General features: G+C 36.2%; 1 protein-coding gene across 1 annotated transcript; it reads left to right on the top strand.

The window, feature by feature from the left end:
• Window positions 1-4420: 4420 nt before the first annotated feature.
• Window positions 4421-6318, top strand: LOC107495504 (uncharacterized). The gene is made up of 2 exons (XM_016116649.2): window positions 4421-4866; window positions 4968-6318. Exons 1-2 carry the CDS (start codon window positions 4421-4423, stop codon window positions 6316-6318), a joined length of 1797 nt encoding a protein of 598 aa, XP_015972135.2.
• The last annotated feature ends 11025 nt before the right edge of the window (window positions 6319-17343 follow it).

The raw sequence follows: 17343 nt of genomic DNA, 5'->3' as shown, positions 1-17343 counted from the left end.
CTGATTGCCAACCCTTTTAAATTGATCCCAGTATTTTTTATGAGCAACTTTTTTTTTCTTAGTAAATGCCGCAATCTTCATATTCTCATTTGGAGTTAATATGTGCTCACATTATTCCGTCTTGCATTATTTGTATGAGGTTATTTTATATTTCTTTTTCTGTTATTTTATGGGTTTCTTTCATTGTGGTATTGCCGGTGAAATTCTTGCTTGGCCCCACTTTCTGATTTTGTCCTTGGTTCGCATTTTTGTTTTGCTAAGAGTAACTGTTGTAGCTAGTTTCCCTTTCCATTCTCCTGCCGGATTTGGTCTTATTCGTATTAATGATTTGCTCCTCCTCAATTAGTTCCTACTAATTCAGAGTCTCATATCTGGTAGTTGGCATATTTTTTTAGGCTGATTATTCCCCTACAAATTTCTGCATGTTTTTTCTTTGGGGTTTCTTAACCACTATCTAAGGCCCAAAGGGGCTTTCCTCTTTTGTAGTAATGGCTTTTTTGTTGATAGGCACATTAATGTGATGTTGATTTTTCACATTATGAGACAATTTTTTATCATTAATGATGATTTCTTGATTTTTCGCCATAATCGTATCTTCCCTTTTCGACTTTTTCCCTTCTTTTTGTTGTTGCTGGCCGTGGGTGGAGGAGCTACCATCCTCTTACTGGCATTTGTTATCTTTAGTTGGAGACATCTTCTCACTTTCTTTAACTCCTTCTCTAAAAATCTTTGGGCACACATCAAAGTTTTGGCCATACCTACCACATCTGAAACAAATTTGATGCAAGCCCTTATACTCCCACCTAAACTCCTTTCCCAAGGCTGTGAAGGACAGAATAAGTTGGTTCCTCAAATCAATCTCAACGTATATGTGTGCAAACTTGCCTCTTTAGACTGATGTTAACTTATCTAACCTTATCATAGTACTAAGAGTTCCACCAACCTTCCATAAGAAATATTTATTATAGAGCTCTACTAGCAGGTTGAGAATTTTAATCCACACATAAACTTTCTTGACTTGTAGATCTTAAGGTATAAACAAAGGCCTCCATCGTTGGATGAGGAGATAATGATCTGAAATCATCCAAGGATCTTCAAACAGGACATAAGCATATTCTTCATAACTGGAAAAACAGACAAAGAAGAATCCTTCTTCCAAATCCATAACCCGAATGCTCTCTTTTTTCTTTCACCTTCTATTGATTCACCTCTCCATTATCTATAAGGAGATTCTTTTTTCCATAGGCTTCACAATCAGCATTTGTTTCCATGGTCTACACTAGGGGTGGCAAACGGGGAAGCCTGCCCCACTTAACAGTAGGTTGGCGGGCCAAGCCTACCAATCTTTTTTTTATAAACCATCAAATATTAAACAATATATATAAACATTAAAGTCTTTATAATCATAAATATGTAATAAACATCATTATAAACCAAGTTTTTTGAAACAAAATAATAAAATTAACATTGTCCAAAGCAAAACAAACATTGTCTAAAACATATAATTAAACATCTTCAAGTTTATAATCAATCAAACATAAAACATAATCCAAAATATAAGTTAGAACATCTTCAATTATCATCTTCATTCTCTTGTAGATGAATAACATCATAAAAATTTATAAAAAAAAAGCTCTGACAAAAAAATACCTGGCCGAGCGAGAAGCTCGCCCCTCCCCGCCGAAGCCCACCAAATCTCATGAATTAGGCGGTGCGAGTTATGCGAAAATTTTAAGTTTGGCAGTTTCAAATTTCCAGTCTAACCCGTCTTTTTTGGCGGGTTACGCGGATCGATCCGGTGAGTTAGTGGCTCATACCACTCATCGTATTATTCAAGCGTGACTTCGATCACCAGATTTGAATTGAAGGAACCTGCATCTCCTAGTCCGGTTCCATGAATTTGTTATCCGAAACGTAATCCTCTACCACCATTTCAACAATTTCTTTCGAACTTCTCCAATCCATCACCTATCAGCCTATCTTTGTAATAGGCTTTGCCTTGTTGATTTGTAGTAGGATATGTGACAGCAGTGTTATCTGACATAAGCTGCCGTTCGACTTTCTCTCTTTTTTTTTAAAGAATTGGTTTGCATTTCTTCTTTCATTACATTTGCTTTATATTCTCTAGCATTTATTTTCACTTTTTTTTGTGTTTTTAGCCATTAGATCTTACTTCTCTGATAACTTCTTCTCAGTATCAACGTTGAGAGTTACAGAGCTCATAATGGTCGTATATGATTTTCTTCTCTTAATCTATAACAATATATAATGGCAATACATGGATTTAGTGTCCAAAATTTTTTTTCAATATTACCCTTTCTAATTAACTTCTCCACTTAATGTCAGTTATTTATCTCTGAAAATTCCCATTACTCCATTTAGCCACCTTAACATAATTTTCACCTGTTATCTTTTCCCTTTTAGCCATTTTTCTCTTCTTATTTCATTTCTTATTAATATTATTGAATACATTAAGATGAATAACAGGTTCGAAAAAAACATCCACCAGTTATGAGAGGAAGAGAGAGAGAGCGAGCGTGGGTGGGAAACACAGAGAAGGGTAGGAATAGGGAACATGGCAAAGATCCGAGAATTTGGAATCGATAAGAGTATCGACGATTAGAGCATGAGTCCTTTTCAGTCTTCGTGGAGAATCTGCCTCAAGACATCTCAAAGAAAGAACTGTTTCAGTTGTTCAATTGGACTGGACGTATAAATGATATATACTTATCCCGCAAACAAAAAAGTGATAATATATATATTTTTGCGTTCGTACGATATACTATGAAGGGTGGGGCGTTGAAGGCAATACGGGAAATGAATCGTCTGAGGTTGAGAGGAAAAGTTGTGTTTGTGGGAGAAGCAAAGTACAGAAGGGTATCTGATATGTATGACAGAAAGGAATCCCAGGGAGGTCAAGATAATCAGATCAACATGGTTCTGCAGCCACAACGCGAGGAGACTAGTAATACGCTTGAGGTAAGAAAGGAGAAAAACAAACAAGAACTACATGTGAGCAGGGGGCCTAAGAAGATTGAGGTTACAGTGGCAAAAGAAAATCTCGATTGGTTACAGCGAAGTCTGATAGGAGGGACGACAAGGGCCATTGATTTCTGTTCCTTGAAGAAGATGGTTGAGATAAACCTGCCTCAGGTCACCCAAGTACGAGAACTGGGCGCGTTTAAAGCTTTACTGACATTTGACTCTGTGTTGAGCGCCGAAGAAACTTACACTTTTAAGATGAATAGTCTTCTACAAATGTTCCATAACGTATGGAAATGGGAGGAGGCGGAGAGGAGCGAAACTAGGAGAGTGTGGTTAGAATGCTTTGGAGTTCCGTTACATGTATGGTCAGCAGACACCTTCAAGATGATAGGAGGTCAATGGGGGGAAGTAGTTGGGTGCGATGATTTGATGGAATCATGTAATTCCTTTAGCGTTGGACGTGTACAAATTGATACATGTGTTTTGGATGTAATTCACGAATGGGTACATATTACAGTAGGTCTCAGTGGTTTTGATGTCTTGGTAAAAGAGGTCGGACAAGAGACATATGGTCTGGGATGTAAGTTGGTAAGCAATGATGATGGAGGCACAAGTAGCAAACAAAGACTGAATGGTGCAGCATCTGATTGCCTAGAAACCGTTATAAAATCCATACGGCGCACAGATATGCAGGAATCCAAGGATGAGGCGGTGGAGCTAGTAAAAATGGTGACGAGGGACGATGAAGAAGACAAGGGTAGGATGGTACTTTCAGATGAAATTTTGAATGAATGGATTTATGACAAATTAAATATCAATAGCATGAGTTTGGCAACGTATGATTTAAATCAAGAAGGAATTAAAGCAAAGGCTGATTTGGTGGGAGGGGATTCTGTGAGTGATTATGAAGATTCGAAAAGGACAAGGTCTGATTTTTTGGAAGATAGGCTAAGTGGGCTGCGAGCTGGTGCCAACAGGGGGAAAAAAACAAAATCCAAAGTGTCATGAAGGTTGGGCCAGATATACTAATTGCTATAATACAGGCTTGCTTATGCAAGTGGGCCTAATCACAACAGATGACCCAATGGAGAGAGGCGCTGAACCAGGAACGGTTGGTGGGCTCAGCGCTTGTCAGCCGGATCGGGTTCCAACTAACCGGGAATCCTATCCTTGCGTAGCTGATCCAGGGAAGAAGCATGCCGATGGAGCTGCGGGTTCGATCGAAAACCCTTGGTCACGGAGTGGCGGAGAAGGCAGAGAAGCGCACGGCGTGAATCAAGCCAAGGAGCCCAGTGTTGGTCGCTGCCCACCTCTCGCTGGAACGGCGACACAAAATGGTGAAGAGGTCATTCGCGGTTCGGTGGAGAAAGTAGTGGCTGAAACTGGAATACTGCGAATGGCTTCTTGAGACAGGCTGGAGGACAAGGGAGCTGGGATGGAGGATGCCCAGGGCTCGGCAACTAGAGGTTGTGAAGGTAACATGCATCAAGGGACAAGGGAGGCAAGTAAGACAGGGCAAGTGGCCAAGACCACGTTCGGTGAGGAAGAGCACAAGGTTGGCAGTGAGATTGGCATTAAGACTTGGGATTCGAAGAGCGGGCTTCATGTACTCAGTGATAATGAACATACTGGTTCACTGGCAGGTAAGGGGTCCGTGGCGCAGGGTGAGGAAGAAATTGAAGAGGCTATCGGGGAGGGAGTAAGTGATGGAAAAATTGGGGGAACGGGTGACAATCTGAATTCAACATTGGAAGAGCAAATGCTGGAAAATAAAAGGACGTGGGATCTAGCAGTGGAATCTGGTACTATCCTATATGACGAAGAAGAGGATATCATGGCCATTCTACAATCTCAGAATGAAGAAATCGCACGAAGAAGAAAGTTGGCAAAGCAAAAGGCGAAAGCAAGGCGAAGTCGACCAAAAAATAACAAACAGGTGTGTTATAATTCTCATAAATGAATTTTTGTTCCTGGAATGTTAGGGGGTTGGGGGGAGATGGGAAGTTGAGTATGGTTAAGAACTTAAGGAAGAAATATAGACTGAATATGCTAGGCCTGATTGAAACTAAAAAACAAGTTGTGACGAGATTTGATGTTGCACGTCTGTGGGGTTGTAGTAGTGTAGGGTGGGAATATGTTGCGGCTGATGGTGCTTCGGGTGGGTTGTTGTTAATGTGGGATGATTTCATGTTCAAGATGAATAATTGTTATAAAGGGGAGAGATGGCTGTGTGTTGAAGGGGTCTTATTAAAGAATAATTTCAATTGTTCCTTTCTTGTGGTTTACGGTCCTCATGATAGAGGGGACAAACTTGTTGTGTGGGAGGAGCTGAGCTATGTTGCTGGATTATGTCAGTCCCCTTGTTGCTTCATGGGAGATTTTAATGAGATTGTCCATGTAGAAGAAAGAAAAGGTGCATGTAGTTTAACAATAGCTGGTGAAGAGTTTAAAGACTGGATACAGGATATGCAATTGGTGGACATACCGCTAAATGACCGTAAGTATACATGGTTTAGAGGCTGTTCCTGTAGTCGGATTGACAGAGTAATGGTTAGCTTGGAATGGGTTGAGGAGTTCCCTGAGACCCGACTAAGAGGAGGACCAAGGGGTTTATCAGATCACTACCCATTGATAATGGAAGTTACCAAGATAAGAGACGGCCCAAGACCTTTTAGAAGCCTAGACTCATGGTTTACCCATGAAGGTTTTCTAAGAATGGTTAAAGAGGAATGGAGGGGTTTAGGGGAGAAAAATATCATAGAGAAATTAAAGGTGTTGACAGCTCCTCTAGGGAGATGGCACAAGGACAACTTTGGGGACATGGATAAGAAAATCCAGCAGCTTGAGGAAGAGATGAAGAAACTGGATGATAAAGTCAGTAGCGGAGTGCATGATGGAACTCTGGAGGCAAGAAGGAAAGCACTGGTGACCTGCTGTGAGAGATTGTATGTCAGAAAAGAGTTGCACTGGAAACAAATGTCACGATCTCGGCACGCGAAGGATATGGACAAAAACACCAAGTACTTCCACCAGGTAGCCTCCACTAGAAGGCGGAATAACAGGATTGATGCTTTGATGATAAATGGGAGGTTGGTTAGGAACTCAGCTAGAATAAAGATTGCTATCCGAGGGTTTTATAAACAGTTGTACTACCAAGAGGAGTCTCCTAAGGTGGGCTTCAGGGATGGATTGGTGACAAGGATATCCGAGGAGGAGTCTGTGGAGCTAGAGGTTTTGCCATCAACTGAAGAGATTAAAGAGGCAGTGTGGGACTGTGAATCATCTAAAGCTCCAGGTAGTGATGGGTACAACATGAATTTTATTAAGAGGTGATGGGATGAGATCGGGTCTGAGTTTACGGCAGCTATGGTTGCTTTCTTTCAGACAGCCAAGTTACCGAAGTATGCCAACATCACTTGGGTGGCTTTGGCTCCTAAGTTTGTCGGGGCTAAGGAAATCAAGGACCTGCGCCCGATTAGTATGGTTGGTTGTGTGTACAAGGTGATATCCAAGGTGCTGGTAAGGAGGATGAGAACACTGATGTCAGGGCTGGTTGGGGAGACCCAGAGTGCGTTTGTCAAAGGTCGCAAGATACACGACGGGGCACTCATTGCGTGTGAAACAGTGCATTGGCTCAAATTAAGGAGAAAAGAGGCAGTACTCATCAAGTTAGACTTTCAAAAGGCATATGATAAAGTTAAGTGGAGCTTTGTAGATATTGTCCTGCAGAAAATGGGGTTTGGAAGCCGATGGAGGGCTTGGGTGATGGAATGTATGAGTACAGCATCTATGTCAATGTTGATAAATGGCTCGCCTACAAAGCCGTTTATGATGGAAAGAGGCTTGCGACAAGGAGACCCACTATCTCCTTTCCTTTTTGTACTTGTGGTTGATGTTCTACATAGAATAATTGGCGAGGCGGTTAGAAACGGCCGTATTTCTCCTCTATTGGTTGGGGGGGACAACATAGAATTATCACACCTTCAATTCGCAGATGACACAATTTTGTTTTGCCCGCCTGAAGAGGAGACTGTCAAAAACTACAAGAGACTGCTACGTTGCTTTGAGCTGATGTCAGGGTTGAGCATTAATTTTGACAAATCCAGTCTAATTCCAATCAACTGTGACCAACAATGGGAGGTTCGTATGTGTAGCTTGTTGGAGTGCAAGGAAGCTACATTACCAGTCAGATACCTTGGAATTCCTTTAGGTGCTAATCCGAGGTTGGTGAAGACTTGGAAGCCAATAATAGATAAGGTGGAAGAGAAACTAAGCTTATGGAAGTCAAAAGTGCTAAACAAAGCGGGAAAGCTGGTGCTTATCAAAGTAGTTTTAAATAGCTTACCAGTATATTACTTAAGTTTGTACAAGATGCCGAAGACGGTTGCTGAAAAATTGATCTCATTACAGAGAAAATTCTTGTGGAGTAAGGAGGATGGTGGTAATGGCATAGCTCTGGTTAGATGGGAAGTGGTTCAGGCTCCAAAAAAGCTAGGGGGTTTAGGTGTTGGAGATGCAATGATCCGGAATACAGCACTTTTATTTAAATGGTGGTGGAGGTTTTCGAAAGAGGACTGCCCGCTGTGGAAGAAAGTGGTCTGCTCTGTTTATAATCTGAATCCTAATGAACTACTATCCACTCAGACATTACCTACTAGAGGAGGTTCATGGAAGGATATCTGTCAACTGCAGATCAAGGAGCAACATGTAAGAGATAAGATGATAAATGGACTATCCATGGAGGTTGGCGACGGTAGAAGAACCCGATTCTGGGAGGACGTTTGGTTATGTTGTGGTGCTTTGAAGGATAGGTTCCCAAGACTCTTTTCGGTTTCACTCCAAAAAGGATCAGTCATTGGGGATTGTGGGTTTTGGGATGGGATAGAGTGGATCTGGAACTTCCATTGGAGGCGTGAGCTATTCCAATGGGAGTTGGAAATTGTGAATCAGCTGCACGATGCTTTGAGGCCGGTTAAACTATCGGCAGACAGAGATGATAGGCTTGTGTGGAAGTTTGAGAGACAAGGTGTTTTTAGTACTAACTCATTTGTGCAGGTGTTGCAGGAGGAAACATTACAAGAGGATATAACAAGTTATAGTTTCACCAAGACTATTTGGAAGGGCTTAGTTCCTCCAAGAGTGGAGCTGTTTGCGTGGTTCACATTGATTGGCAGGGTGCATACGAAAGAGAGATTATGTCGACTTGGGATAATTACTCAGGAGGATAATATGTGTGTTCTATGTAAAAAGGATGTTGAGAATATTCATCACTTATTCCTGGGATGTGAATTTACTTGGCAGGTTTGGTGTGCATGGTTAGTTCACCTTGGCAGAAAGTGGTCCTTTTCTGGTACTGTGAAGGAGCATTTCCTAAGCTGGACAGGTGCAACCAGTAGAAAGGAGGAGTCCAGAAATTGGTTTATTTGCTATTTCGCGGTTATCTGGAACGTTTGGTTGGAAAGAAACATGAGGATATTTCAGAAGAAAGAAAAAGGCGTAGATAACATTATTGACATGTCACTTCTTAGCTACCAGGAGTGGAAGAATAAAGATCCCTTGTGTTGTTAATGGCTATGCCGAAGATGACATGGGGTTGTTTGTTCTGTTAGATGACAATTAGTTCCTATTTGTGTTTCTTTTACTGTTACTGCTACTTGCTCCACCTTGGTGTTGAGCTTCTTTGTTTCAAAAAAAACATTAATAAATTTTAAAAATACATTAATCTCATGCCAATAATAGATTTGTTTTTAAACATTCAAATACTCATAATAATAGTAAAATTGATCCAAATCCAAATAATAGATAGAACGGTAATAATATTAGTGAGTATAAATTATTATTTTCTAAAAGCTTTAATTCGTACTTAGTAAACTTCAATTATTTCTAATATACTATGTTACATATATCTATAATACAATGTATTATGAACCATGCAGTACCATACACGAGATAGATCTTCCAAAGAACAAGGCCTTTTTCAAATAAGCCAATTCATTTGGGACCATGCGGATCCACTCTTTTTCCCATTGAAAGATCAGCCTTTTATCTCTGTCTCTGTGTTTTCATGTCGATCATTCTTTGCAGATATTAATTGTTCACTTAAAAAATTTACACTATTAATTTAATATTAGAAATTTTTTATTATGAATGTACTCTAAATTTTTATTATGTATTTATAATTTTGTTAAAAATCATTTTTAAAAGAAATATTAATCTTTTTTTAATTTTTTTGTCTAGATAATATTAAATCATTTATATTAAAAGATTTACGTAATTCAAAAAATATTATTTATATGTTAAAAATCTACTTTTAGATATTCAAATATTAGAATTGGTCCAAATAATATACTGAATGATGATAATATTGGTTAGTTGTGTACATATATTTCATTAATTTGTTAATTTTATTTTTTAAATTATTTTTTATTATGGTACTATTTTAATGTATTCTAATTTTTTTATTGTGTATTTGTAATTTTAAAAATAATCATTTTTAGAAGAAATATTAATTTTATCTCTTAATTTTTTTAGTTCTGAGAATATTAAATAACTTATATTAAAATATTTAGATAACTCCAAAACTATTATTTATACTATAACAAGAGAAGAATATACAAAGAAAATATAGGAGTTTGATATTCAATTCTTTTTTCTATTCAGTTAGTTTTGTTTGATGGTTGTTGTATAAAATATTTATTTAAAAATATTGATAATTTTTTATTTAATTTATACAATAAATAATAACATTTTATGTAATTTTATTTTATTTAATATCTAATAAATTTAGAATTGAATTTTTTTTTATTCTTTTCGAATTAAAATAGTTCCATTGTATGATTGATAACTTTAATTTCTATCATAATAACTAACTTTTTTTACTATTTTTCTTATTTTTGTCATAATAATTATTTTTTTATTCTAATAATAATTGTTCTATACAGGGAAGTGCATCTTGGGAATAGAAATAAGAAATATTGAAAAAAAAGATGAAAAAAAGGTGAAACAAATTAAAAGGTAAATTAATAGAGTAGAGAATTGAAGAAGAAGTTATACATGATTTTTTTTATAACCGTTACTGGAATAGAGATGAAAATGAGATAGAGAAAATGAGTTGTTCTGGATATGGTTTCTTTATGTAACCTAACCGACGGATGCACGGGAGAAGTTCTATCATAAAATATAATATTAAGATTTAAATTTGGACACTAAAATTTTGAAGTCAGTTATCTGTAAACTATGTGCAATCACTCTCCATACAATAGAAGCTGTTTTATAAAATATTTATTTATTTATTTTTAAAAATCTAATTTTTTTAATTCTAAAAGTATTGGTATTTTTTATTTAATTTATAGTATTAATAATATTTTATTTTATTTTATTTAATACCTAATAAATTTAGATTCGAATTTTCTTTTTCTTTTTTTACAAGGTTGAATTGAAATAGTGTTATTGTATGATTGACAAATTTTTGTCATAATAACTATTTTCTCTTACTATAATGTTACATGTAAAATATTTTTTAATTTAATTTATACTGTAAATAGTAATATTTTATTTCATTGGTTACCTGATAAATTAAAAGAGATATAAGAGTTTGGTGTCCAATTATTTTTTTCATTTTACTCCTATCACTATAACCCAAAACAACCGATGCAGTTATCATTATTTCTACCATCACAAGAGCAGCCATATGTAGTTATCATTATTTTTACTGTCATAAGAGCAGTTTGTTCGTAGAGTTATTGTTATTTCTACTATCTCATATATATTGTTTCGTACTCTTTTATTATATTATTATCGTTATTTATTTTTTATTTTTATTATCATTTTTTCTGATTTTTTCTATTTATATTGACATGGACGTTTATTATAAAAATAAAATTTTCAAAATCAATAAAAGGTAAAGGTATATTTTAATTGGGATGTATTATTATTTAATGTTAAAGTAATATACAAAATACGAATAAGATATATTGTGATACATATATACAATAAATTATAGGAAGAAGGATTTTAACCGTTATAGAGTATATGAAAGAATGATCAATTCATTGTATTAATGAGACCAATAAACAATAAATTAAGTATTATTATATTAACGTGACAATTGTATTGATGATATGTATTTTTATTTTAATATTAATAATCAAACATGATATTAAATCAGGTTCGTCCACCCAAAATTTCTTCTGTTGATTGGGGAGATACGGTTAAAGTAACCAAAACTTAAGAAGACGATAAAAAGATAAATATTGGATTAAAAGAATAAAAGGTAATGAAATAAATTTTTATTATATAATAATATAATACCGTCTATTTAGACGTATATATTAATTATGTTAAAAATTTAACTTTTTTTTTAGCCATAAACTTTAAGAGCACAACTAACTCATTTTGGTGACAAACAATATCATTGCAGGTGACTGTTATTAAATATAAATTCCTAATAAATCATATGTAATGTCATTTACTTTACATTTTGTCATACATAAACTAAGATTAATGTCATTTTTTTTGTCTTTTCAAAAAATTCAGTGCAAAACAAGATATCTCAATTCTACAGGTTTTAATTGAATTAATTGAATTCGTCCCTATTATATGGAATCAATTTAATTGAATAATTTTAAATTATTTTTATGGTAAAAAAATGTGACAGATTTTCAAGACTCAAGAAATTATTAATAAAGAGATGTATGATGAATTATAAAAAAAAAATTCAAATACACAATTTTTATATTTTTCTATTTTATTTATAAATTATTCTTATAATTTGATATTCAAAAACAAAAAAGACAAGTATTTTCATAGGAAAATGAAGCCTCTTCAGATGCAAATTCATATTTTGGCCTACCACTTAAAAAAATAAAGACAAATATAAATTTTCATGACATTTAAGCAAAATTATCTTTTGTAAATAACTAATATGTATTTTGATTTATATATACTCTTTTTGAATTAGGATAATATTATTATCATTATTTTTTTAACTATATTTTTTCTTATAATATATATCTCTTTATTGTGTGCTTTTATAATTTAACATTTTAAAAATTTTTTATAGTCATTTTAAGGTAAAAAAATATGATATAAATAAAATTACGTCAATATTAAAATAATAACAAAAATATTTATCTAATAAATTTGAAGAATGAATAATATATTAACAAAAAAATTAATTTTTTTAAAAAATAATAAAAAAACGGCTGAACCGGTACGCCTATTGAGCCGCCAGTTCTCCAATAAACACAATCTTAGGGATTTTTGATAAAAAAAAATCCTTGCTATTAACAGCTTTTCATTTTCGAATTTAAAATAAATTGCACAAAATGACAAAATATATTTTCTTAAAAAGAATATTCTAACCTGAAAATTGTTTATCGGTTGAATCGGACCCAAATTCTACACGCATCGGCGCATCGCATTGTCTTATCTATATCTATAACAATATATAATGCCGATACATGGGATTTGGTGTTCAGTTTTCTATTTCCTATTTTCGTGGCCATATATGAAATAAGAAAAAAAATAATTAGAAGCCAATAAGTGTTTAACCAGTAGTGATAAATAATTTTTTTATAGATCTTATTATATTCTAAGGTATTTATTTAAATTATATTTTTTTCCTTTTATGTTAGTTTTTGTTTGTATCGTGTTGTTTTGAGTATGTGTCTGAGCACTGTACTCTGATGGTCTAGCCAACCATTTACTGCTTTCTTTTTTGACCTCTCGATGCACTTTGTTATATTTCTCTGGGAACCATTATTTTTTTACTTTTAACATCCTCGATTGCATCGCAAGTTTAACGTATAATATTTTTCTTTAATTTACTTACCCAATTAATATTTTCGTCATTCTTTTACCTTTTTAATTTGTCCCCAATATTTCACGTACAAAAATAGTGTTATGTCTTTTTTTTTTTTTCAAAGGCAAGTGGTATTCATTTCATAATCCAAGAAATACAAGAGGTCCATGTAGGACAAAAAAAGAGAGAATGGGAAATTCCCAATTAACTTCTGTACGGAGTTATAAAGCAAACATAATAAAAAGGAAGAATTAGAAATGATATATTAAAAGGACAGAAGATCTAGAAGGGGCTTTAATCCCTAACGTTTCATTGGAAAGGAATTGGGAAAATAGTCACCGCTTCCATCAACATTCTTCGAGAAATTCGGTCTGTCACTTCCGGTGGAATTTTTTCATGTTCAAAGACCAAGCAGTTCCGAGTTCTCCAAATATTCCAGCACACAATTCCAACCAAGAGCAAGTTTTGTTGATCACCTCCAGTTCCTGATAGGTATGCTTTCTTTCTCCTCCAACACTGATAGAGTTCCTCTTCCTCTTCTCCTATCGTCACATCTGCAAATGGACTTTTGAGCCATACTTCTTTTGCCTTATTGCAGGTGAATAAGCAGTGCATAGTCGATTCCTCTCCTATCTGACACCGGGGGCAAATTGTAGAAATTGATGGGATTCGTCGCTGGAGGTTCAATAGGACAGGAAGTCTTCCATGGAGGGCACGCCAGAGGAAGAATTTGATCTTCGGGGGTAATCTCATTTTCCACAAATCTTTGCAAATATCACTACATTGAGCTATAGGTGGACAGAACTCAATTGGTGGGTGGTGAAAATGGTAAGCCACTCGATATGCTGATGCTACATCATAATTACCAGACTTGTGAAAAATCCAGGATATTCGGTCCTCTCGGTCTTCAATATTAACTGAAAGAATACTTTGAGCAATTTATGGAGGAAACAAACACTGTATTAGTTGATTATTCCATTTCTAGTTCTCAGTTAGGAGTTCTTTTACCCATGTCACACTTTGCCTTGTTGTTGCAGACTGCATAGGAGCAGAATGGGGATGAGGAGATGGCAGCCATGGATCTACATAAACACGGATACTTCTCCCTAACCCTACCTTCCAGAGCAAGCCTTTCTCAAGAACTTTACGACCCTCTAGGACGCTTCTTCAATCCCACGAAGGTACTGCTCCTACTCCTGCCTCCAAAATAGACTGGTATCTGTAGTACTTTCCTTTTAGCATCTTAGTGAGTAGAGAGTTTGGTCTGGTAGCTATTCTCCAACACTGTTTTCCTAAAAGTGCTAAACTTTGGGCTCGCAGGTCTTTAAAATCCAAACCCCCCTCCTTCTTGGGTCGCGTCATACTCTCTCAACTTACCCAAGACATTCTTCTCTTCCCTCCTTTCTGTCCCCACCAGAACTGAGATAAGATTTCATGGATTTCGGTTAGAAGACTATCTGGTAGTAGGAAACAGGAGAGGCTGTAGATTGGGATGGCTTCCCCAACTGCTTTGATAAGAATGTGTCTACCCCCAGCTGAGAGCAATTTTCGCTTCCATCCCTCCACCCTCTTTCTAACTTTATCTTTAATCATTCCAAAGGTGACATTTTTAGATCTTTGGACTACAGAAGGTAGTCCTAAATATTTATCCTTCGCCCCTATATTGCGAATGTGAAGTGTGGCTGCCAAAGCTTACCGCAATGGAGAAGAGGTATTATTACTAAAAAATACCGCTGATTTAGTCAGATTTACTTTCTACCCGCTAAACCTCTCATAATCATCTAGCAAGTCAAGAATATGCTGGCAATTGTCAGTAGTAGCTTTACTAAAGAGAATTGAGTCATCTGCAAATAGTAGGTGGTTCACCCAATGAGATCTTCTGTTAATCTGAATTCCACGGATAACACTATTTTGCTCAGCCTTGTGTAGCAAGAAGGAAAGTCCTTCTGCACAGAAAAGAAACAGATATGGGGATAGGGGATCACCCTGTCGGATGCCCCTATTTGGTTTAAAAAAAACTAAAAGGTTGTCCTTCCACAATAACCGAGTAAGAAACAGTTGTGACGACTTCTCGAATCCATCCAATCCATCGAGAATCAAACCCAAGTTTCTCCAGAATAAACCACAAAAATTGCCATTCAACTCTATCATAGGCTTTGCTCATGTCCAACTTAATTGCCATTTCATTTTCTAAACCCCTCTTCTTATTCTTTAGATAGTGCATGCATTCATGAGCAACCAAAATGTTGTCAGAGATAAGCCTACCCTTCCAAGAAGGCACTTTGGTTAGGACTAATGAGAGAGTTCATAATTCCTTGCAATCTGTGAACTAATACCTTCGAAATAATTTTATAAAACACTGAGGACAAGCTGATAGGCCTCACTTGTGTCATATTCCTAGCATCTAGAATTTTTGGAATGAGACAGATTTGGGTGTGGTTAAAACTCCTCAGTATCTGACCACCCATAAAGAAACTCTTCATCGCATGAAAAACATCTCCACCAACTATATCCCAATAAAAATAAAAGAATTTTGCAGTAAAACCATCCTCACCTGGAGCACTTTGGGGGTGCATGCTAAAAGTTGCTCGTTTAACTTCTTCCATTGAAACTGGCCGGATTAGTTTACGGTTCATAGCAAGTGTAACTTTAGCCTCAAACTCTTCAAAAGCGTGACTAGGATCAGTAGGGTTATCTGATGTGAAGATCTCCTGAAAATATCTTTCTGCCACTGCTGCTATGGCTGTATGAGATGTGGCAATTGCACCGTCATTTCCAACTAGTCTCCAAAGTTTGTTTCTTCGGTTCCTAGCTTGGAAATTTCGATGAAAGAATTTTGTGTTCCTATCACCAAGGTGTAACAATTTAATTCGTGATTTATCCTTCCAAAAACTTTCCTCCCAGATGTGGGCCGCCTCTAACATTCGTTCAAGTTCATCTAGTTGATCCCCTCCTTGTATTCCTAAGCCTCGCAACTCCTCAATACTAGCAGTCAGTTCTTGAATGTGCTTCGCAGAGTTAGTACGATTCTCCTGCTGCCATTGAACCAAACAGTGCCGACAGAGCTTCAATTTTTCAGCCAGTCTAAACATTGATGAACCTGTAACTTCAGCACTCCAAATTTCTGCTATTAGCTTCCGAACCCCTTCCAAACCACACCAACGTTCCTGAAACTTGAACCTTCTTTTAGATTTTTTCAATGGAAGATTTGAGTCTAACAATAATGGGGCATGATCAGATCCATTCTCAGACAATCTAGTAACTACTGCTGCCGGATAAGAATTGAACCACACATCATCAGCCATGAATCGATCTAAACGTTCTTGGATTAACTCTTGCCCTCTTCTTTTATTGGACCAAGTAAATGGTCTCCTATCTATACCCAAGTCTACCAAGCCATTTTCATTAATAAACCCATAAAAAGCAGCCATGGAAGCATTAGATTTGACTCCCCCGCCATCCTTCTCTTGGAGACTGGTGATAGCATTAAAATATTCGAGGACAAGAAAACAATTCTACAGTTGCTGAAAAAATGATGATAATTCCCCGAATTGAGAAGCCCGTGACTGGTCCGACGTACTTAAATGAACCCCTACAACTTCCCAAACTTTATTGTTAACTGGGTCTTTAATTCTGGCAGCAATGAAGAACCGACTGGACAGAATAACTTCAATCTCCACCCCCTCCTTCCATGCTAGAGCAAGCCCACCTGCAGTACCCTCCGGATCCACCAAAACCCAGTCCACAAAGCCGCATGCCCTTAACTTCCTCTCAACTTGACGAGGTTGATTTTTAGTTTCGCAAAAAAAACCAACCTCTGGAGAGTAGGATCTACAAATCCCTTTAAGATTATGGAATGTCAGGGATCTCTCCAAACCCTGACAATTCCAACTTATCAACTTCATGGGTTCTGGGGTGCCAATTGACGGCTGGCACCCTCCACCTTCAAAATAATAGTAGTGTGGTCATCGAAACACATCTTCTTCAGCTGTTCTGGATTTTCCTTTCTTCCATTCCTCCGTTTACTCCCCGTAAAAGACTTGTTACAAGAGCTATGTTGTCTAGCAAGCTGTTTCATACTCACTTTTTTAATACTAATACTAGATCTTTTGGGGGTGGTAATAATCTGTTGATCGGGAGTCAAGACATTTGAAATATCAACCAGAGCCAACGGAGTAGCAGTACTAAAAAAGGTTTGACCAGTATCCTCCAAATTCCTTTCTCCTTCCCCCAGCCTCTGAATTAGAGGATGCATGCTGCTTTGATTGTTTCTGTTTTTCCTCATGCATGCTTATTCCATAAAAACCTTCAATTAACCATGAAGGAAGAGGCTTTTTTCTGAATTAGAGGCTTTATGTCCTTTTTTCTTATCAATGAATAATTAATCTCTTTTTATCTTATATGTATTTTTTATTTTTTTTGAACATGTCTATACCTATTAATGATGAATTGAAAAAGTCTAATATTTTGTTAAATTTATTTTTTTAATTATTTCATATGGGATAAATTATTTTTTTAATTTTTAAATTATTAATTATATAAAAAATTATATTTAA

Source organism: Arachis duranensis, chromosome 3, assembly GCF_000817695.3.
Source record: "Arachis duranensis cultivar V14167 chromosome 3, aradu.V14167.gnm2.J7QH, whole genome shotgun sequence".
Taxonomy (NCBI): domain Eukaryota; kingdom Viridiplantae; phylum Streptophyta; class Magnoliopsida; order Fabales; family Fabaceae; genus Arachis; species Arachis duranensis.
This window is presented reverse-complemented; position numbering and strand designations above follow the sequence as displayed.